Source organism: Miniopterus schreibersii (genome assembly GCF_964146895.1).
Source record: "Miniopterus schreibersii genome assembly, chromosome: 21".
NCBI lineage: Eukaryota > Metazoa > Chordata > Mammalia > Chiroptera > Miniopteridae > Miniopterus > Miniopterus schreibersii.
Window position 1 is genome coordinate 15,082,633 of NC_138123.1, and position 22,509 is coordinate 15,105,141.

Here is a 22,509-nt window from a genome sequence, read left to right on the forward strand (position 1 = left end):
CAGCGCCTCGCGCCTGCGTGAGGCAGAGATGGGGAGGGGGAAGGGGCGGGGCGACAAAGCAGTGGGGAGGCGGCAACGACGCCTGCGCAGTGTGACTGGGATGGCGCATTTTCTTGCAGTGAATAATGCGGAGTCGCTGGCGGCTGAGGAGGGCGGGGAGTTCTGTAATGGAGTAGGGGGAGGGATTCTTGTGGGCGTCCGGACGAGCCGAGGTTTGAACTATAAAGTGGGGAGTTGATGCTGCGTACTGCTACTCCCGTACCGGCGGCGCGAAAGCTGTGATCTCATCGCTGAACCGTGAGCGGCTGTGGTGGCAGCTGGGGGGACCCGGATGGGGAGGAGGGTGGGGCCTGGAGCGGAGAAAAGGGGAGTGAGGACCCGGATGCTGAAACCGGATTGTGTGTGAATTATCGTCCCCTAGCTGGAGAAGGGGAAGAGCCGAGGGGACGAGCGGGGCGGAAGGGGGCATTTTGGCGGAGGAAGCGGAGTCTCGCGGACCCTGCGGCTCTGCCGGCGGAGTACGGGCTGAAGGCTCTCCGCCACGCCGCTGATGGAAATCGGCCTCGGAGTTGTTTAAATCCCCCGCCCGCATCTCAGGTCGTTCTCTGCGGACCTGTCATCTCCCGGAGTTGAATGAAAGAGTTCCCTGCACTTCAGAGCTGCGCCTACGTTTGTATGTCTCTGTTTAGCCTTTCTGAAACCAGGTCCTGCTCTGGATAGTTTCATTTTTCATGTGCAAATGTGTGCCCTGATTTCACTCCCTGACGCGTTGGGAAGCACTGTCCCTTGGCTCGGCCAGTCCCTCGCGTGTGGACTGCGCGCCTCCCGGGTGGAAGGGCCGTCCCGGCCGTGGTGACCTGAGCCTGGGGAGCCCGCGGTGTTAATGCGCGGACGCTCGAGCGGGTGGGAAGTGCTGCGGCGCTCGTCCCAGGGCGAGGGGACTCTGAGAGGGATTTGGCTTAGGGACCTGAGGGAAGGCTTGCCCGAGCAAGGGAGGGTCGACCTGAGACTCGAGGGACTGCCAGGGGTTAGCTAAGGAAAGAACTTCGCAGACTGAAAGAACAACGTGTTGGAAAGACTTGTGTCAAAAGGGAGCTTCTGAAGTATGAGGAACTGAGGCTGGAGGGGGTGGGCACGCAGACTCTTACACTGTGTTAAGGAGTTTTGTTCAGCCGAAAAGGAAATAAGACTCCCTTTTGAAGATGGGAATTTTGCCAAGATCATGAGCTAATGCAGGGTATCCAGCTAGGAAGTTACTGCAGTAACCAAAAGGAGATTATCTGTTTTTGTATTTGTTCGTCCATCCATTGTTTGAACAGTTTTTTATTTTGTAATCCCCCCGCGAGGACATTTTCCCCATTGCTTTTCAGTTTGAGAGTGCAAGGGGGAGAAAGAGAGAAACATCAATTGGTTGCCTCCCGAATGTGCCCCAACCGAGCCTGCAACTGAGGTCCGTGCCCTTGGCTGGGATCAAACCTGGGATCCTTAAGTGCTCAGGCAGATGCTCTAACCACGGAGCCAAACCAGCTAGGGGCTGTTGAACAAATTTAAAGCAGTTTTAGTTTTGAAAGTGAGTAGCTACGGACTCACATAGGCATTCTGTAGCGTTAGTGGACCTAAAAAGAAATTAATAGAGCCCTGGCGGGGTAGGTCAGTTGGTTAGAGCATGATCCCCATATGACAAGGTTGCAGGTTTGATCCAGTCAGGGCACATATAAGAATCAACCAATGAATGTATGAATAAGTGGAACAACAAATGGAGGTGTCTCCCCCCCCCCACCTTGCATTCTCTCTAAAACAATGGAAAAAATATCCTTGGGTGGGGATTAACAACAAAAAATATAAATTAATATAGTTCACCAACAAATTAATGCCTCTCTTTACATTTAAGTCTAGTACAAGATAGCTGAAATTTCCTGGTTTAATAAAATGAGTCCTTTGAGATAGAAAAAAAAAAAAAAGGTAAGTTAGACCATGTGCCACAGTGTATAGAACCCCTTATTGGGACATCATCTTTGCACCAGGGGGTTGTGGTTCTATCCCAGTGGGGGCCCATGTGGGAGGCAACTGGATCAATGTTTCTCTTCCTTCCTCTCTTTAAAAAACAAGAGGAAACAAACAAAAAACGATAATAAAATTAAAACAAAGTTGTTAAGTGAGTGTTTTTAAACTCACCTGAGTAAAGGAAAGAATAATTTTTAAAAATTCATATCTGGTGCCCACCCTGTGTGGCTCGCTGGTTGAGCATCCACCCATGCACCAAGAGTTTGCAGGTTTGATTCCAGGTCAGGACACATGCCTAGGTTGCAGGCTCGATCCCCAGTAGGGGGCATGCAGGAGGTAGCTGATCAATGTTTCTATTGCTCCCTTTCTCTCTCTCTAAAAATAAATAAAAATATTTTTTAAAAATTCATAACTAATATTTTAAGTAAAAAAACAAAACAACTAAAGCACTAAGATTGAAACAAAGGTTAGGCTCTGATTTCTGTACAACATAATTATGTGTGACTGATCCAGAGACAAAAGAAAATTCTTGAAAGCTGGTCTCATTGATTTTTTTTTTTTTTTTTTTTTTGAGAGTGTGTTTGTTAAAGCTAGGGATGGTAAAACAGGAAAGGGCTTAGGATAGAAGAAACAATAGGAGAGAGCCTAGGCTGTGCTGCTTTGGCTCTATAGACTTTTATAGGAAAGAGGTGAGCCACAGCAGGGCTGCTGTTCGCTCACTGAAAAGTCAGAGAAAAGGGGGCCTTGGAGACAGGTTCAGGGCATAAGCCCTGAACAAGGTGCTGCTGCCCATTACTCCTCTGGTTGCAAGTCTCCTGGGGACCCTTAAAACTTAGGAAAAAACACCCCTGAGAAAGAAATGGGGAAGAAAGGCATGGGCATGCTCCAGAGGGAGCCCACCTCTCACTGATTTTTAATTTAAGTCAAATATATTCTGGACGCCATGAAAAAGATAAACATGAGCTTTGCTCTTATCCTAGTTGGGAAGAGATGGGCACTGATTGGTTGAGAAAAGTATATGAGATACTTTTTGTTATTCTACCATTGTATCTGTTAATAACAATCTTTTATGTAAGCATTTATTCTTTTTGCTTATCTTCTTTAACCTCTTAAGAATGAGATAACCTCCCTCAAAGCTTAATCAGTATAGGTAATAGATTACTAAACTGTCTTTTGGATTATTTCAAAGTATTTTCTGGACTATTTCCCTCAAGATATACTTAGTATTAATTATTCATTAAGGCAGATATAAAAATTTTCTGTATGGAATATTTCTCTTTGAAATCATTTACTAAGATGATTTCCTTTGATGGAGTGCTGATTTTTTTATGATTGTTTCACGTGCATACTCAAGAGTAGACTACAAAAAAACATACTCATTTTTCAATTCTTAAATTTTTTTATTGATTTTTAGAGAGGGGGAAGGAGAGGGGGAGAGAGAAAGAGACATCAATTGCCTCCCGCACACACCCCTACCGGCGATGGAGCCTGAAACCTAGACATATGCCCTGATCAGGAATTACACCTGTGACCTTTCTGTGCAGGGGACGACTCCATGAACTGAGCCACACTGGCCAGGGCACGCACTTTTCAATTGTTTAAGTTCTTGATCCCAAAGACCAAATCATTGTCCGAAAAAAGAAAGCAGATAAAGGGGAAAAACCTCCTAAAATGTGCCAAAGATATCAGAGCAATTAGAAAAGAAAACTCCTAATGTGAAGACAAAAATAGTAGGTTTTTTACAGAGCAAGAGAGTGGAGATTCAGTAGTAAAGGAGGATTCTAGGAAGGCCGTGAGTGGTATGCTAAGAGATGTTGAAGTAAATATAAAATTCAGAATAGTTAATCACTACAGTAGGGGAGTATTTTTGTTGTTATTAATCCTCACAAAAGGATATTTTTTCCATTGCTTTTCAGAGAGAGTAGAAAGGAGGGAGGGGGAGAGAGACATAGGAGAGAAACATCAATGTGAGAAAGAAACATTGATTGATTGGATTGGTTGGCTCCCACACTCTCCTGACTGGGGCTTGGAGTTGAACCTGCAACCCAGGTATGTGCCCTTGACAGGGAATAGAACCTGAGACCCTTTGGTGTGCTGGCCAGCTCTCTAAGTGCTGAGCCACACAGGCCAGGGTGGGAATACTTTTAATAATACAATTGCATTCAAGTTAATGCATGTCTTAAGTCAGAATCTCTGAAATGGGTTGATTGTAGAGAAAATACAGGAGTGGTTTCCCCCTAAATTATAAGTAATATATAAAACATTTTAATTTTCATTAAAAAAGTATGTTTACTAATTATATAATCAGTTAAATATAGAAGAATCTAAATCTGTGGATTTGTTTTAACATTGATTTGATACAACAATATGTAAGTTTTGCAATATAAGTTTTGCACCTTAAAATCCAGGTGAATACTTTGACCAGTCACTTGACTAAAAACTTTCCTTTTATAAATGAGATATAATTTACATACCATATAGTTCACCCCTTTATTTTTTATTATTATTATTTTATATATCTTTATTGATTTCAGAGAGAGGAAAGGAGGGGGAGAGAGAAAGAGATAGAAACATCAGTGATGAGTCATTGATCGGCTGCAGCCGGTAACCCGGGCATGTGCCCTGACCGGGAATCGAACCCTGATCGCCTGGATCCCAGGTCGACGCTCAACCGCTGAGCCACGCCCGGCCGGGCTAGTTCACCCCTTTTAAAGTACACTATTAGGTGGGTTTTTAGTATACTCACAGGGTTGTACAACCACCATCACAATCTAATTTTAGAGCATTTCGATGCCCCTAGGAGAAACACTTACTCAGTAGCAGTCATTCCCTATCCCCCTACCCTAAGCCTAGGCAATTGTTAATCTGCTTTCTGTCTCTCTGGGTTTGCCTATTCCGGACATTTCATTTAATGGAATCATACAATATGTGGTCTTCTGTGACTGGCTTCTTTCACTTAACATACTGTTTTCAAGATTTCATATTTATAGAATTTTCTTTAAAAATGAAACAATGTCTGGCTTTACAAAAACACCTTGAGATGCAAATTCCTTTGCAGTCTGACACTGAAATAATTTAGCTAATGAGATCATATTTATGTTTCTTTTTTTTAACAGATCAACCTTGAAATTCAGCAACAATGGAGAAGACTCAGGAAACAGTCCAAAGAATTCTTCTAGAACCCTACAAGTACTTGCTTCAGTTACCAGGTAGCAGTTCAGTTACTCTCCATACAGGGTTGTTTTTATATAGTAGTGGTCATTCAAATGCTCTTGAGATTTGGGTACCTTTTTTGGGAGGTTTTGTTATTTATGGATGCCACACTTTCCTATTCCTCACTATATAGATTAAGGAAAGCTATGCCAATTTGTACCACAGAAAGCTTCACTTACCTTCCACGTTCATGTTTTCCACCATCACACACACACTCCATTTCTTACACTGCTGGTTCCTTTAAGAGCCAAATAATAATGCATCTAAATCACATTACTTTAAAGCATAACCCCCATTATTCTTATATAAAAATGGGCCACCTGGACATGACTTCCTACAGTTACACTTGCCTAATCATGCTTATGTGTATGTACATATTTTATTTTGCTATTTTCTTAACTGTGGAAAAATGATAATAGTAAAAATTCATACATGTAACAAGTGTGAGTTCTTATAATAAAATTCATTTATAAACCAGTTACTTGGAACTTGGAATATTCTTTCTCATAGAAATAATATAAAAGGTGATAAGTTAACAACCATAAAAACCTATTTAGCCCATAATGTGGCTAAACTAATCTAGTGATGTTCTCAACTGCGTCACAGTAAACACGTTTTCATTTGTGTTCTGAAGCGCACACCTTTCTTTGAGGGCACACCTCAGCGGTAATATGTGCATTTCTATTCTTCATGAGTCTGGGAAGGATCAATACAGTTATCAGAACCAGAAGTGCAGAGCCTCCCTAGCTACACTTTGGAAACCACTGTGCATAGTGTCATTTTTATTATGGTAGGCCCTAATGGAGACCCCTACCAGTGTCAGTGCTTCAAAAGAGTGTAGGGAAGACAGATGGAGAATGCAACGAGAAAGGTGCCTGCTGTTTAAAAAACCAGGAGACTGCTTTTGAGTGTCATTTATTCAGCAGCTAATAGCTTCCTATTTCAGAGTGTTCCATTGAGAAACATAGCACTGTTTCTCCTGCTCTCTACCCGTCTGTTGCTGGACTTCTTCTGTAACAAATTGGCAAACACTGGCTGGAACCAGTCATCAGTGTGACAGAGTGTAAAGCATATCTCCCACTCAACACACTCCACTACTGGGCAAAGCAAGGACTACCTACAGTTACATTTTAACGGTTATGGTTACCCTATGTAATGAACTTCTATAACATTCTTCAATCCTCATCATCTGGAAGTAATATTTAAAGCCATTAGATGACATATTTAAAAACAAGATGACCTCAATGGAAAAGTAAATTTAATTTTAAAAAAATATATGTACTGTGATGGGGGGAAGAATCCCATAACTAACTGCTAAGGAGGGACCTGCTTTGGGGAGTAGGGGAAGACCCAGGGAGTGAGGCGGGGACTGCTCATGCACTCTGGGGATTCGCTGTGGACTCAACTGCCCAAACTGTTCCCCATTTCCCTGTCTCCATCCCTTTGGTGGATGCCCAAGGGTGTGTGGGCATGGACGGTAGGCGTGTTCGTTTGTTTTTTACCCGGGGCACTGGAAGGACACCAAACTGTTCTGCTTGTTACCTTCCCTCTATCTCCCTAACTTTTATAGTCCCTCCTGCCTGCTCCTGTCCTGCCAGGTCTACTGCCCCTCTTTTCTGGCTCCCTGCCCTTCCAGATTGACTGGTGATCTACTTTGTTTCCTTTTGTGTTTCTTTTTCTGTTTTGAATGTCTGTCTTTGCAGGTTTCTATAGCCAGAAGATGTCCTTCACTCCCAGCAGGTCCACTGTAAATTCCCCTTCCCAGTGGGGATGTATACTGCCTTGTTTGTGGTGGTTGGTGATGGTGGTGTTTTTTAAGTGTTTGGGGTTTTTTTCCCCCCCTGCCTTTTTTTCCCTTTTATTTGGATGGAACGGGAGGAAGTGAGCACAGGGCAATGGGAAGTGGATTTTGTTAATTTTTTTAGTTCCTTTCCAGGCTTGGGAGTTGTTTTTATTTTTTCAAATATGTGTCATGAATAAAGTTGGTTTTGAAAATTAAATAAATAAAACTGTCATTAGGTAGCTCACCTTTTTTAAATATACTCTTGCATCCATGATAGAATATAACCTGAAGAAATAGGAAATTGTATTATACATAATAAACCTATTTTTCACAGAGAGCTTCAGGGTTATTAAAGTGACTCAGAAGTGGGCCAGATCATTTATTCTGTTATAAAGTTACTCTTGCTAATAAATGATTATAATTAATAATTATTGATATTAGGATTTTCTGAAATTAGTGAAGTTGATGTTTGCTTATTTGCCCTAGTGTAGGTCTCCAGGCCCTTGCAGTGGGAGGTGGAAGGTGGGGTTAGGAGTAGAGGAAGAAGAGGGGCTGTAGAGAAGGAGTTGGTAATTTTAAGGTCTTAAAAGAAAAGAGTAATTACTATTTGTTTTACTTTTGAAGGATCTATGTGGCTAGCCTCTATTAGAAACTATTGGGGACCTAAAGTATCAAGCCAGACCCTAGAATCTGGTCAGAGGAAAAAAATATTAAAACTGCAGAACCTGTAAGTTAAGCCATTGTTTTCTGCGTACATTCTGAAGTGAACGGAAAATGTGGCTCCACCTTGATCGTCTGTGTTCTTCATCGTCTGAACTTGCTTTTTAAAGTGACATGGGTTACTCGCACAGTTAAGCATTATAAGTATGGCCCAGAATAGACTTTGTTAGACTGGAAAGTAGGTCAAACATATAAAATTTGTAATTACCACCCAGCCCACGGTCACCTCAAGGGGTAGTGGGCAGAAGATGCTACTCCTTGAACCCTGAGACCCTCCTCTTAGGCTGATCGCAGGAAGTGAAACTGTCTCATCGGATGTGATGAGGGTTTGTGTATCCATTGTCTGGTGACTGGTATAGGGAAAAAATAGACCGGACTTAGAAAATACTGTTTTTGTTTGCTGAAACTTTTTACATAACTATTTTCCTGAAACCTAATTGGAAATTCGAATGTGACATGTATTCACCTTGGCAGGAGGCTTATAGAGCATTTTTATTAGATGAACTGGTTGTGGTTTTTGTCTTCCATTCCTTTCTATTTGGGCTAAAATGACATGTGGTGATTACTACCCATAGACCTCTCCAGCTTTCTATGTAAGAAATAGATAACCCTGGACAACTAATGGCCCTGATGTTAAAAGGGAATACTTTGGGCTATGGTAGTCTTACTTTTTGGTAGGAGAGCAGCAGAGCTGTCCATTCTCTAAAACCTTAATTTAAAGGAATGCTAGATAATTTTTTTTAATATGTCTTTATTGATTTCAGAGAGGGGAAGGGAGAGGGAGAGAGATAGAAATATCAATGATGAGAGCCATTGATCGGCTGCCCCCCGCAAACCCCCCTACTGGGGATTGAGCCAGCAACCTGGGCATGTGCCCTGACCAGGAATTGAACCATGATCTCCTGTATCATAGGTCAATGCTCAACCGCTGAGCCATGCCAGCCAGGTGAATGCTAGATAATTTTAAGAGATGTGAGGTAATTCAATAGCAGCGTACATTTCATTAAAAATACCTATGTTCTCTGAAATTGACAGTGCTAATTAACTGCCACTAACTAGACTGCCATACTTTTCAAAAGGAATGAATTAGATCATAATTCCTAAACCCCCATTCCATTCCAAAATTGTTGATACAAGTTAAGATGAAAGTAGTGGGTTGCTGAAGTACTTTAGAATCTCTTTTGCCTACCCTAATTTTAAGGTGGTGTGTTTTGGAATGTGAATTTTGACAGAAGGGGCCGGTAGGGGTCCAGCAGTGGAAGGCAAGCTCTACAGTGGGTAATGGATTGATGGGGATGGGTTTATCAAGTCTGATCCATTTTAGAGTAAATTTCTGAATTTCTTTTATAAGTAATAATTTTATTGCCAAGTTTTATTCTTTAATTGCAGGTAAACAAGTGAGAACCAAACTTTCACAGGCATTTAATCATTGGCTAAAAGTTCCAGAAGACAAGCTTCAGGTATCAAGGCAATTCCAACCCTTACCCACCCCTCCTTTTTTTTTTTTTTTGCTTTGGGTAGAGAGAAAGAAACATCAGTTTGTTGTTTCACTTATTTATGCATTCATTGGTTGGTTCTTGTATGTGCCCTGGCTGGGATCAAACCCACAACCTTGGCCTATTGGGATGATGCTCTAACCAGCTGAGCTACCTGTCCAGGGACTGTAACTTCATTCTTAATCCCCAAGACATTTATGACCTCACATAAAAATACTACTAACTCTTAACTTTTAAAAAAATATTTTTATTGATTTGAGAGAGAGAGGGAGAGATAGAAACATTGATGAGAGAGAAACATCAAACATCCATTGGCTGCCTCCTGCATGCCCCCTGCTGGGGATCAAGCCCGAAACCCGGGCATGTGCCCTGACCAGGAATTGAACCTGCAACCTCTTGGTGCATGGGTTGATACTCAACCACTGAGCCACAGTGGCTGGGCTTAATTTTGTTTAATGCTCATGCAATATATTGTTTTATATTGAGGTTGCTAAAGAATTGCTAGTTTTAAAAACTAAGACACCTGAGACTCTCATAATCTGTTAACAGTTCAAATATGAAAAAAATGAAATTTTCAATTGTCTTTTTGTTAGATTATCATTGAAGTGACAGAAATGTTGCATAATGCCAGTTTACTCATCGATGATATTGAAGACAATTCAAAACTCCGACGTGGCTTTCCAGTGGCACACAGCATCTATGGAATTCCGTCTGTCATCAATTCTGCCAATTATGTATATTTTCTTGGCCTACAGAAAGTCTTAACTCTGGATCACCCAGATGCAGTAAAGCTTTTTACCCGCCAGCTTTTGGAACTTCATCAGGGACAAGGCCTAGATATTTATTGGAGGGATAGCTACACTTGTCCCACTGAGGAAGAATATAAAGCTATGGTGCAGCAAAAGACAGGTGGGCTCTTTGGATTAGCAGTAGGTCTCATGCAGTTGTTCTCTGATAACAAAGAAGATTTAAAACCACTACTTGATACACTTGGGCTCTTTTTCCAAATTAGAGATGATTATGGTAATTTACACTCTAAAGAATACAGTGAAAACAAAAGCTTTTGTGAAGATCTAACCGAAGGAAAGTTCTCATTCCCCACTATTCATGCTATCTGGTTGAGGCCTGAAAGCACCCAGGTGCAGAATATCTTGCGCCAGAGAACCGAAAACGTAGATATCAAAAAATACTGTGTACATTATCTTGAGAATGTAGGTTCTTTTGAATATACTCGGAATACTCTTAAAGAGCTTGAATCTAAAGCCTATAAACTAATTGAGGAACTTGGTGGGAACCCTGAGCTAGTAGCTGTAATAAAGCAGTTAAGTAAAATGTTCAAAGAAGATGATTAATCTTAAGCCATTCTTGAGTAGGCCTGATAGCTTATTTTAGTTAATTATTTTTTTGTCTTTTAGCCTATCATCTTTTTAAAAATTTGAAGCAAGCTGTTTGTCTCCAAAAACTGAATGGATGGGGGTGATGTGGGTGATTTCCATTTAGTGCCACTCTGTAATCACTGTACAAAACTGAAGGAATCCAGAGGAGCCACATTTAAGTGGGTCTGAGCTGAATGTCACAAAGTACTGTGAGTCCTTGTGGCCAACTCTGCCATGAATGTTCGATTGATTCTTTCAATAAAGAATTCAACTTCTACCCTCTCTGTCTTCTCTGCACTGGAAACAGCTCCCCTCATCCCCTGAAAATGTACACCTGTGCCCCCTCCTCACTGCTGAGTGGTAACGATCTACAGTGGTCAAGAACCCGAGACACTGACAGATGAGAGCCTCACCAGCTTGGCAGCCCCACGTGCCCTGACCTCATTTATTTCTAGCCACAGCGTCCAAACCAGCGCCATTTCTAAGGGGCATCGACACCGCAGCCAAGTCCATTGGGGCTTGTGCTGGGGCTGGAGTAGAGACTGTGTTTGGGAGCCTTATCACTGGTCATGCCAGGAACCCTTCTGTGAGGCAGCAGCTCCCCTGTGCCATTCTGGGCTCCACCCCCTCGGGGGGCCATGGGGCTCTTGCCTGATGGTGGCATTTTTCACCCTCTTTGCCATATAAAGCTGCTGCCCCACCTCCACAGTTCTTTCTCCCATGGCTTGTCTGCCCTGTGTGTTCCTTTTCGTATACCTCCCGGGGCAGCCTGGGGAAAGTGGTTGGCTCAGCGTTTGACAGAGGGACGATAAACACTGTATTAATAAGAAGAAAAAATTCAGCTTCCAGGAGTTTTTATCCAGATACTTCCTAACTATACGGTATGGGCAGTTCCTAACTCATCTACTCCAGTTCCAAGCCAGTGCTACTTGGGACCAGTTTCTATAGCTAGCTGGCCCAAAGACAATGGAAATTCCTCTTCCTAAATGTTGCTGCTTAGAGTATCAGTCTCCTCCCTGGAAGTTCCCTCACTAAAGTCTTCCACAAGAAAGCTGACAGTGAAACAGTGAGCACTCTGGGTCTTTTTCTTACCCCTTTTTTTCCTTTCTCCCTACCTGGCCGACTGCTCTTTAACCAAGGAGTCTCCTTTCACATGCCAGCCCAAGTTTGTTTTTTTTCTTTCTGTAACTGGTGCCCCCATACTGATGAGTGTCTGGGTACAGCAATGTCTTTCCATTTGGAAAGAAAAAAAGTACATGGAGAAGTATTTTAAGAAGGAGCCTTTAAGCCTTTTTCTATTTTCCCATTATTAGTAGTAAAAATCATAAAAGAGTTGTTTGCTCACTTCAAGGACAAAAGCAAGGGGAAATGCCCTTTTCCTTCCCACCCACTACCCCCCTTGAAGGCAGTTGGTATGTGAATGAAAGGGAACTGTAAGCACCTTTAATTTCTATGATTAAAGGAGAGAAAGTGTTAACCTGAGAGCTAGTGCCTAACTGAAAAGTAGCCAAAGGCTACACTCTCAGGCACTAATTAGCTTTACAGTGCCTTAACCCTGACTACCCCTTTTGTGTAATCTCCAGCCCCATGCTCCTAAAGCTATCTGTGGCCAAGAGGTAGGGAAAAGGCCTTGATTACTGTATTAGAAGTTTTGCTGACATCCCAAAATGAAAGTTTGTATTTCTCAGAAACATTGCATTTTGCTTGATTGGTTCTATAATGTGTTATCTCAGATCTAATTACTAGTACCGGTACTTGTATGAAATTCTTACCAAAGCACTCAACCTAAATCTTTTTGAAAAGTTGGGTACTGCCTTTATTAACTTTTAAGATAATTTGAATCTTCCACTTTAATTGATACAAGGAAACCTCTTAAAATCATGGGCATTTGTGCTACACTATGGGAATTAGAATTCTATGATTATGGCCCATAACTTAAGAAGAAAAAAGCTTCATTGTTATTCAGAAAGATCTAATGCTAACTATATAGACAAATTAAAATATTTAACTTTAAGCTAATGATTGCTTAAGTATATTATTCCTTACCTAATTAAATTAATTTTGGCCTGGTACTAGTCATGATTCTTTTGTTATTTTTTATCTTTGTCAGTGACAGAAATGCTTGACATTGAATTGGGGACTTATCAAGAGTCATTTTATCTATTAAATAATCAAAAATCCATCCTTTACACTTGAACTACAGTCACAGTCATTAATACAGAAGAAACCCAAAGCATAATGAGTAGTTTAAATCTAATAAAAGGTATTAATTTATCAACTTAGGTTTAAGGTACAGTCATTTGTTTTCTTCATAAAGGAGTGTCTTGTAGTAGCCTAAGTAAGAAGTGGATTTTGTCACTTAGAAGACATGTAATTTTAAGACATTTATTTTTCACATTTTCTAGTCTATGAAGCTTCAGAAAAAAAAAAAAATTGTCAAATCAAAAGAATAAAGGCTGGTTATGGTGCCATAAATTACTTTCTGACCCCAGGAAGACTTTAACTCCATCAGCTCTTCTCTATTCCACTCTGTCAACTTCCTAACTTGACTTCCTTCCCTTCCTAACCTGTATCCTATAGTCCTTCCCTTCAGGGATCCTTTCAACAACTTTCTCAGATTGCTTCCCTCCGTTTCTTAGGCCTCTCTCATCCTGCCAATTCCCAGTCCTGGATGAATCCAACCAAACATTCTTTCCTTCTCCCATTGTTGCTGAGTGCTGCTGGGGAACATTTTTAGAACTGCTGTTGTAGCCATTGCAAGTTAACGTATTACAGTAGCTGTCCCCCACCCCCCCCTTTTTAAAGGTTAACTTTGAACTGTGTTTGTTTTTTGGGTTTTTAAAAAATATGTCTTTATTGATTTCAGAGACAGGAAGGGAGAAGGAAAGAGAAAGACAGAAACATTGATGAGAGAGTCATTGATCAGCTGCCTCCTGCACACCCCCTACCAGGGATGGAGCCTGAAACCTGGGCATATGCCCTGACCGGGAATCAAATCACAATCTCCTGGATTATAGGTCGATGTTCAGCCGCTGAGTCACACCAGCTGGGCTCCATTAGCTCCTTTTAACCAGTGTACTGAAAGGAAGGAAATGTACATTTATGAAGTACCTATTAAGTACCAGATGTTTAATGTTTTTTCTTTAAGCATTTACTGAGCAGAGCCAGGACTCCGAATATGGGTTATCACACTCTGCTCTTCTATCCAGTTGGCTCCCCATTCTATTTGCACACTTAAATGTGTTTAAAAGTTTGGAAAGCACTAGTCTATTATAATAACATACTAGTTTCCTTCCTATTATCTCTTCCCATGCCAATCTATCCTTCACTTTCCAACCAAAGTTTTCTTTCCAAAGTACGAATCTGATTGTCATTCTCATGTTTTAAATTCCCTTTGAATCCCCAATACTGCCACCTGTAAATTCCTTGGCATGATATATAATGTTTTCCAAAATCAGATCTCCAACCTTCCTACTAATACTACTCTCCCCACAAACCTTATACTCTGCTAGAAATTAGTGCTTGCATTGTTGAGACAGTCCATTTTATTTAATTTCTTGAGTGCCTATGTGCTTGAACCTTTGCTAGGCTTTGGAGATAATAAGAGCAATAGACTCCCTTAACCTCATACAGCCAACTTTTTATTGATTGATTTTAGAGAGAGAGGAAGAGACAGAGAAACATCGATTTGTTGTTCCACTTATTTATGCATTCACTGGTTGATTCTTGTATGTGCTGACTGGGAATCGAACCTGCCACGCTGGCATATCAGGAGGACACACTAACCAACTGAGCTGTCTGGCCAGGGCCATAGAGCTAATTATTAAGCAGTACTGTTAGTGCCAGAATCAGGGCCCCTAATTACTTGTTTACTTGTCTCCTTCTCCCATTGGGTTGGAAACTCTTTAAGGACAAGGACAGTGACTTATCCACCCTTGTATTCTCAATAGCGCTTAATAAAAATTTATAAATGAATAAATCTACTTTCTCTCACCTCTCAAGGGTCCCATTAAATATAATGTGTGAAAAGATATCATAAACTTCAAATGTTTGCTTTTATGTTAATGTGGTTCTTCTACCTTTAACTCTTTTTCTGATGATTCTTATTCCAAGCTCTCTTCCTTTCTGAAAGCATTATTTTAGACGGTCTCCTCTCTCAGTTTTTTATGATTACTATTATATATACCAAAAGGCTGACCTCCTCAAGTTCAGGTCCTGTATCTAACTGCCTCTTCACCTGAAATAACATAATTAAAACCAGCTTATGCCTTTCTTCCTGTCCCTCTACCAACCTAAATAATGGAATGACATCACTTTCACCCCAGCCTTTTTTTTTTTGTCACCATCTTCATTTTTTACGTGACCCAGGAGTGTGTCTTTGATTTATTTCTTACCCTTGCCTCCTATATCTATCTATCCAGTCCTCCCAAGTCCTATAGCTTTGTCCTTTGTGATGTCTCTTATTTGTCCCCTGGATTTCCATTTTCACTGTCATTAACTTAGAACAGGCTTTACTGCCTGTTGAAATATAGAAAAAGTCTCGATAATAGACACCACAATAATGTGAATTCAGATATAATGCCATTGGCATTTGGCTCTCCAACACCCACCACCTCTAGCTGGCTAACAGCAGACTTTCTCTGGTTACTTCATTAATCTTGTAATAATGCAACCTCACGTTCTATGTGATTGGATATACTGGACCTTACAAGTAGTATGGCATAATTTTACTACACTCTGTACTGGCTGGTAAAAAATACAAAAGTAAGTGCAATAAGCAACATTAGTAATATAAACTTTTTTAAAAAGCTTACCTGAGACATGCTTTTACTGACTTGAGAGAAACATCGATGTGAGAGTAAAACATGATTCAGTTGCCTGCTGAACGCGCCCTGACTGAGGACTGAAACTGCAACCTGGGTAAGTGCCCTGACAGAACTGAACCCGAGAGAGACAGTCTGCTGTACAGGATGACATTCCAACCAACTGAGCCACACCAGCCAGAACAGTAATACAAACTTTAATAATCTATTAGTTCAAGTTAATTGTATAGAATATTTATGACATTGACTAATGGGCATCTTTTCATAGAGATCTGGGAAACATCTGCAGCACTAGCCGCCGTATTGTGTACATTCTTTATAAAGCACTCTGTGCTTTACAAGAATGAGCAATTTATTGTCTTTGAATGACTTTTGTTACTATTCATGAAGAAAAATGCGTCTGAAGGTCTGATTGTTGGTATAATGAACAATGGGAGGCATCTGGACCTCAGTGGGGAGGCAGTACTGATGGTAATCTGCAAAAGTAATTTGTAATCTCTCAGTCACTTAACAGAAATTGCAAAATGGGAATAAACATCTGAAAAGTAAACAATTTAAAGAGATCTAGATTTAAAAAATGATATTCAGATGTCAATATTTTACAAGAATGGAATGATTTATTAAAGCTGTTAGATTAAATCAATTAACCATAAAGAATTGGACATGTAAAACTAAGAAAACTGAAAATGAAATTACACAAATCTGAAACTGAGTGGGCTTAACTGATCTGGATCCTTTTAAGTTACTCCTTAAAGCCAGAGGGCTTCAGTACTAAAACAGGTGTCCCTGTCCCAATAACAAAAATCCAGAAGGTAGATGTAGTCACTGAGTGTGTAGCACAAGAAGAGCAGTAGGCAAGAACAGGTTTTAGTGAGGGAGCAATCACAGGAAGAGGCACCCAGGAAGGAAGAGGCCAGCTAATTGAAAAGAGAGGGGTTCTGCCTGGCTGGTGGGCTCAGTGGGTGAGCGCTGACCCACAAACCAGGAGGTCACAATTTGGTTCCCAGTCAGGGTACATGCCCCGGTTTCAGGCTTGATCCCCAGAAGGCAGAGGATTTATGATTCTCTCATCATTTATGTTTCTATCTCTCTCGCTCCCTCTCCCTTCCTCTCTCTGAAATCAATAAAAACATATTTTTAAAAATTACTAATCACAAAAAAATTAAAAGTTACATTATTTTTTTAAAAAAGAGAGAGGTTCTGAATCTGTGACCCATGGACTCCTATGGGGCCCATTGATGGGCTTCAAAGGATTAATTAACTCCTTGCAATTATATGCAAAACTTGCAGGTATGTGGATAGCTTTCATCTGATTTCCAAAGTGATTTGTAACTCCCTATCCAAAAAGAGAAATTTCATTGAAATTGGCAATTAGAAGATCTCTTCTTTGAAGAGTCATTTCCTTTCCACTTCAACTCACTGCACGCAGTCTGGCTTCTGATCCATTGTTCTACCAAAACTCAAGGACACTGACATTAATCTCACAAAACCCAGTGAATATAGTTCTCACTTATCTTACTTGACTTCTCAGCCTTCCTACTTTAAGTTGGTACCTTCTTATCACAGTGCCATCCATTTCCATTGTTGCACCTTGCACAACTTTATTTTATTTATGTATCATCTGTCCCATATGTTTAGGATATAAATTGGTCTAGGTGTGGAACACTGCATCTCTTTTCACTGCTAGATCTCCAGTGCCTAAAGAGAGAGTCTGGTACGGAGTGCGCACTCACTAAATATTTACTTAATGCATGAATGAGGAGACTCAAAGTGGACTGTATTGCAAATGTTTGATATTTTAAGTTTGAGCTTTTTTCTACAATGCTTTAAATACGATTTTTCCAACAAAGGGAGGTAATTAACTCTATCAACCTATGATGTAGAGAAATCAAGGGATATGGGGACTGGGAGGCCACCTTAGTGATTTGAAGTCACTGATGACATTTGAGAAGGTGATTTTGGAAGAACTGGAGGGAAGAGAGAAGGCAGAAGGCCAAGCTGAAAAGGATTAAAGTGAGAGGGCGGTGAGGAATGAGAGACAGGGTGTACAGACCCCTTCTAAGGAAAAATGTGGCAGAGAAAGAAAGCACTTCAAGGAAATACCATGGTTGAAGCAGCAGTGCGCAGGAACAATATGAAAAGGACTGAAGGCAGACAGGGATCATTCTTTCACCCTGGGCAAAACTGGTCAAAAACTGTCACAACTTAGTGGACAGAAGAAAGTATTTTACAAAGAAAAAGAAGATTCATTTCCTATAATTGTTGTGGGACTGGTCTGAATTTCGTGGATGCCAATAATTTTAAAAAACTGTGTTCAGCCCTGGACAGTGTGGGTCCTGTTCACCAAAGATCGCTGGTTCGATTCCCTTCCCCTCTCTCTAAAATCAGTAATATTTATTTTTAAAAAAACCACAAACCTGTGGTCATTCTCTGCTGAAAGGCAATGTAAAACCTTAAAGTTAAAAAGCCCACATCTCATTTCAGGGCACAGATGAGTATTAGAAAATAATTTACCTTTATTCTGCTTCAGTTTTCTAAGATGGAGCTAAAGGTGTCCAACCTTCATGTGCACAGGAGGCTTGGCCAAAACAAAGTGATAAAACCTACCTGATAAAGCCCATCAGAAATAAACCTATAGCCTAACAAATTCGGTTTATTAACTTGCTGAAACAAGGGTGGCCACACACCAGAAGAACTGGGGAGTCTTAAAAAAAAAAAGAGCCAGGGAAAGCGCAGGCTCTGGAGGAGCGTAGGTAAGAATTAAGCAGGCTCAGAGCTGGGCTGTGAAGCAGGCTCCAAGGTCTTGCATCCTTGACAACTCTATAGTTAAAATAAACGTGGGATATTACATCTGAAAACCCCTCGTTTCTCTGCAGCTGGACTGGAGCAGTGTCAGAATGACCCACACCGCTCAGCTCCTTGGGCAGGAGCTGGATGTTCCGTTCTTGCGGATAGGATTTCACACAACAGAGCTCCTGACAGTTTCAGGGAACGAGGTTTTTCAGTCTACGTCCTTTCACTGAACAACAAAAGCAGTTTTTACACGGTCACGACGGGTGTCTGCGTGTTGAAATTCTGCTCACCGTTAACAACACTCATCGTGAAGGCCACCTCCCTGGTGTTAGCTCCTCAGTGTGCCCTCGGCTGGGTCAATGGCCTTCCGTTTGCCCCAACAACAGCAACACTCAGGCTCGCGGGCTCGGCTCGGCGCCGGACCCGCCACGCGTTCGCTTCAGTCCCCTCACTGGTCCCGACCAGAAACCGTCGAGGCGTTTATCTACGAGAAACCGGCCCTGCGCGAGTAGCAGGACGACGGAATTTGCTTTTTCCATTACTGACTTGCTCTCGTTCTGCCTTAGGTGTCGGCTAGTTAATTTCCTCCGGGTTCTGAGGGGCCGTCACCCTACGCTTTGTGACCACCACAGGCTTCCCACGTGGCAGACGCTCCACAAACACGGAGCTGAGCCTCCCACAGGGCTGCTAACTCGCTTCCGTGATGACCGGTGAACGGGAACGTGCGCGCCCCTCGGGCAGTTCTGTTCTGTTCTTCGGCTCCGGGAATCGCGCGGCGGCACAAGAGCAGCGGAGGCTGGGTCCGCGGCTGACCCAACGCCCGGCTACCCTGACTCGTGGACCGCCCGGCCTAAGCCCCAACGGCTGTCACTCACAGAGGAGGCGGGACTTCCTGTCTCCCAAAGAAGCCCTTCCGGCCAGAGCCGGAAGCTGCGCTGAGGCAGGGCGCGTGCGAGAGGCAGCCCCCTGGACCACCCGGCTGCCGCGGGCAGGTGAGCGTCGGAGGGACTGGGGAGCCGAAGGGGCCAGCGTTCCTGGTGGCCTGAGGCCGGTGGTCAGCCTGCAGTGCTTTCGGTCTTTCCATTCCTAGAAGTTTCCTAGAAACTTCTCAGGTTGCCAGAGCCGGGCGTTGCCGGCCCCCTGAGGCTTCGCCCGAACCCAGACTCTCAGGCTCTAGGGGCGCGCGCGCGAGTGTGTGTCCGTGCGTGTGTGTGTGAGAGTGTGCGCGCGTGTGCGTGTGTGCGCGCACGCGTGTGTGTGCGTGTGCGCGCGTGTGTGTGCGGGCGTGTGCGTGTGTGTGCGGGCGTGTCCGGGCGGGATTTTGCGCGGTGGGCGGACGTGCGGTGACCCGAGCGGGGCCCAGCAGGATGGGCCGCCACACCCTGCACGCTACGCAAAAGCCCATTAGCTCGTCACTTTGGAAGAGATGGAAGTGACTTGCTGTCACGTTCGAGAAATAACCTTGTCCTTCCAAGTCATTTAACATTTGTGATGGAGGAGAAATAATGTGAAGTGGCTGGAGAACATTTAAACTTTTTACATCGTGCTTGCTGCCAGCTGGGGAACTGTCCTAAATTGTGGGCGGACCCAGGTGAGGGTGCGACATCCCTGTTCCCGGAGAAACCTCAGTCCGGTGGGGGAGACAAGGTTGACAACGCCAAACTGTTAGAGAAAGGGTCGGTACAGGTTGAGAGGAGCAGACCTCTCTTTTGTCTGACGTTCATTAACATGCAGGCGTGGCAGCTGTTATTTGATATTTGTTTCATACTTCTTTCATCTCTTTAGTTTTAACCGTGCTGTATGCTTTTATACACGGCCTATCACTGGAGGCTTTTTTCTTTTTTGAATCCTAGTCCACAGCCTCTGCTTTTGACTGGCAGGTTTATTGTACTGAGGTTCATCATTGCACTCCTGAGATACTTGTTCCGGTCAGAACCTTTGGAGTCATCCTTGACTCATTTCTTTCCGAAACATGTAATCAATCTATCAGCACACCCTTTGGACTGGCCTTCAAAATCTGTCCAGACCCCCAAACCCGTTGCACCACTTGTCCAAGTTACAGTCGTCTCTCACTTGGTTGAACAGTAGCCACCTAACTAGTCTGCTTTTTCTTTTCTTTCTTTTTTTTAAACCCGAACTCCCAATGATTTGTTTTTGAGAGAGACGTGGATGTGAGACCACAGCATCGTGGGCTCCTCCTGAACTCCCCTCACCAGGGATGGAGCCCCAAACCCCCGGCATGTGCCCTGACTGGGAATCCAACTGGCAACCTTCTGGTGCACCTGACAACGCCCAGCCGGCTGAGCCACACCACCAGGCTACTTTTTCTGCTTTCAGTCTGTTTGCATCACAGCATCTAGAGGGATCCTTCTTAAAAAACCAGATTATCTACCTCCTTTCAAAAAATCCTCCAAGGACTATCCTTTTCACTGAGAGTAGAAGCCAAGTCTTTAGAGTGGCCCCCAGGTCCTGTATGATGCAGTCCTGCTTTACCTTTGATTTCCCTTCTTGTATTCTCCCCTTTGTTCCACCATGACCTCCTCAAGCACATCCCAGCCTAAGGATATTTGCACTTGCCCTTCCTTTGCCCGGAATGTTCTTCCCCCATATGTCCACATGGTTCATTCCCTTACTTCCCTCTTGTTTTTTTATCATTACCTTTTCAGTGAGGCTTTCCCAGACATATCCTTCCCTTACGTGTCCATTGCACTCACTGTCCCTGTGCTTGTCATTTTATGACATGCCATGTGGTATATTAATTTTTCTGGTTTATTATATTTCCTCCACTCATGACAGCAGATATTTTTCTGTGTTTTGTTTACTGCTGCATCCCTAGTGCCTGAAACAGCATTTGGCTTTTAGTAGGCTCTTCATAATACATGGATTTGGACTTTTTCTACCATCGTATACTTTGTACTTTCTTTGCCTTCTTTAAATGTCTTCTTGTCTTTTTGACTTGAGGTCGTCTTTTCTCTTTTCACTTTTTCCCTTCTACTTTTTTGGAAGATATATTACTCTGTATACTCTATTTCTGTTCTTATAGTGGTTAACCTTTGACTTTGAATTTTTACTTTTACTATGCATACTTAATTGAATCTAATTCAATCTTAATATAATCTTAAAACTGCAGAACAATGTTTTACCTTTAAGTTACCGATTTTAAACAGGCTTCCTGGGTCATCTCAATACTTAATTACTTTTGTAAAATATAAATGTTTAACAATAAATCTTGTAGTTGTTACTGTATTCTGGTGGTTTGATTTTTTTTTTTTTTTTTTGGCTTATTGAAGTCAATTCATCATATGTTTTAATGGAATGTTTATTGTATAATTAGCACTTCAAAGTTTATTTTTTTAAAAATGAAATGATAGTTTCCCTACCTTAGCATTTTGCTGGGAAGTGTGCAAGAGAGTCCATTGGAAACAAGTGTGAAATGAATATTACCCAGAAAGTATGTAGGGACTACCAGAAAAGGGAAACATCACAGTTTGCCAATTATTAGGAGTAGCTGGAATCAATTTGCGGAGGAGTGATTTGGAAAGATTTGGTGGTGGTTGAAAGTATGTAGTGAAAGGGCACAAATTTATTGTTTCATAATTACATTTTTGCCCTTAAATGTTTAAAGGCATTCCCGAATTTAGTCTCTTGACATGAACTTCTAATTACTGAAACCCTCTTACATTTCCCTACCTGGAAAGTTTGTTCCCTCACTCTCTGCTGCCCATATCTAAGAGCTTAACCAGGGTATGGCTTCTGCGTGGTCCCTCCGAGTAGTTCAAGTACTCACCTGGCCCCATGCATAGTTATTAGTGACTGTATTCCCTGTGCTGCAAGCCTTCCCTCACTCTTGACCCACATGGTTCTCTTCCGTCACTGAATTTGATCCTTGCATTCCTAATTTTAGGTCTGTTTTGCATCTCAGTTAGTCATCTCCCAATTAGACTGTAAGTTCCGTATAAGCACATCTTCTTTGTGACAGAAAGGTTAGCAAATCTAAGGACTCACAGCTTGTTAGTGTCTGAATCAGGATTACTACCTAGAGCTCGTAAATCTCAGGTAAGTGTTTCCCATTGAGGTTGAGTTTCCTACTTGATAGGTGTCAATGTGTGAATCATGCATCAGACCTCAAACCAATTATTTTGGTACCATTTTGAACAAATATCAGGGAAAGATTTAAGAAAATACGTTTAGCCTTAGCCAGTTTGGCTCAGTGGTTAAAGTGTCAGCCTCCAGACTGAAGGGTCCTGGGTTCGATTCTGGCCAAGGGCACGTACCTCCGTTGCAGGGTCGATCCCTGGCCC

At 42.3% G+C, this 22,509-nt stretch overlaps 2 protein-coding genes across 19 annotated transcripts in view; both read left to right on the forward strand.

Moving 5' to 3' along the window:
* The first annotated feature begins 88 nt into the window (after positions 1-88).
* Positions 89-10,869, forward strand: GGPS1 (geranylgeranyl diphosphate synthase 1). Of its 9 annotated transcripts, XM_081124036.1 has the most exons (6): positions 89-297; positions 422-673; positions 5,121-5,213; positions 9,110-9,180; positions 9,810-10,125; positions 10,632-10,869. In XM_081124036.1, the coding sequence occupies exons 3-6, from the start codon at positions 5,144-5,146 to the stop codon at positions 10,694-10,696; spliced, it is 522 nt and encodes a 173-aa protein (XP_080980162.1). In that variant the 5' UTR covers positions 89-297; positions 422-673; positions 5,121-5,143; the 3' UTR covers positions 10,697-10,869. The 9 variants fall into 9 exon arrangements, with proteins under 9 accessions (XP_080980162.1, XP_080980155.1, XP_080980161.1 ...); XM_081124029.1 differs by having other exon boundaries at positions 92-297; positions 9,810-10,869; XM_081124035.1 differs by lacking the exon at positions 422-673 and having other exon boundaries at positions 92-297.
* Positions 10,870-19,112: 8,243 nt separating this feature from the next.
* Positions 19,113-22,509, forward strand: part of TBCE (tubulin folding cofactor E) — a 70,867-nt gene continuing 67,470 nt past the window's right edge. For 3 of the 10 annotated variants that reach the window (XM_081123908.1, XM_081123901.1, XM_081123900.1), the window contains exon 1: positions 19,128-19,200. The gene's annotated coding sequence lies outside the window, so the exon portion shown is untranslated. Of the gene's footprint in view, positions 19,201-22,113; positions 22,192-22,246; positions 22,265-22,509 lie in introns of those variants that run through there. The other 7 variants (XM_081123898.1, XM_081123902.1, XM_081123899.1 and 4 more) reach the window with 6 other exon arrangements.

Coding starts and splice junctions, on each gene's coding strand:
- GGPS1 (XM_081124029.1), top strand. CDS start 5,144: ATGGAGAAGACTCAGGAAACAGTCCAAAGAATTCTTCTAGAACCCTAC. Junction 5,214..9,109: donor GTACTTGCTTCAGTTACCAG/GTAGCAGTTCAG, acceptor CTTTAATTGCAG/GTAAACAAGTGAGAACCAAA. Junction 9,181..9,809: donor TTCCAGAAGACAAGCTTCAG/GTATCAAGGCAA, acceptor TCTTTTTGTTAG/ATTATCATTGAAGTGACAGA.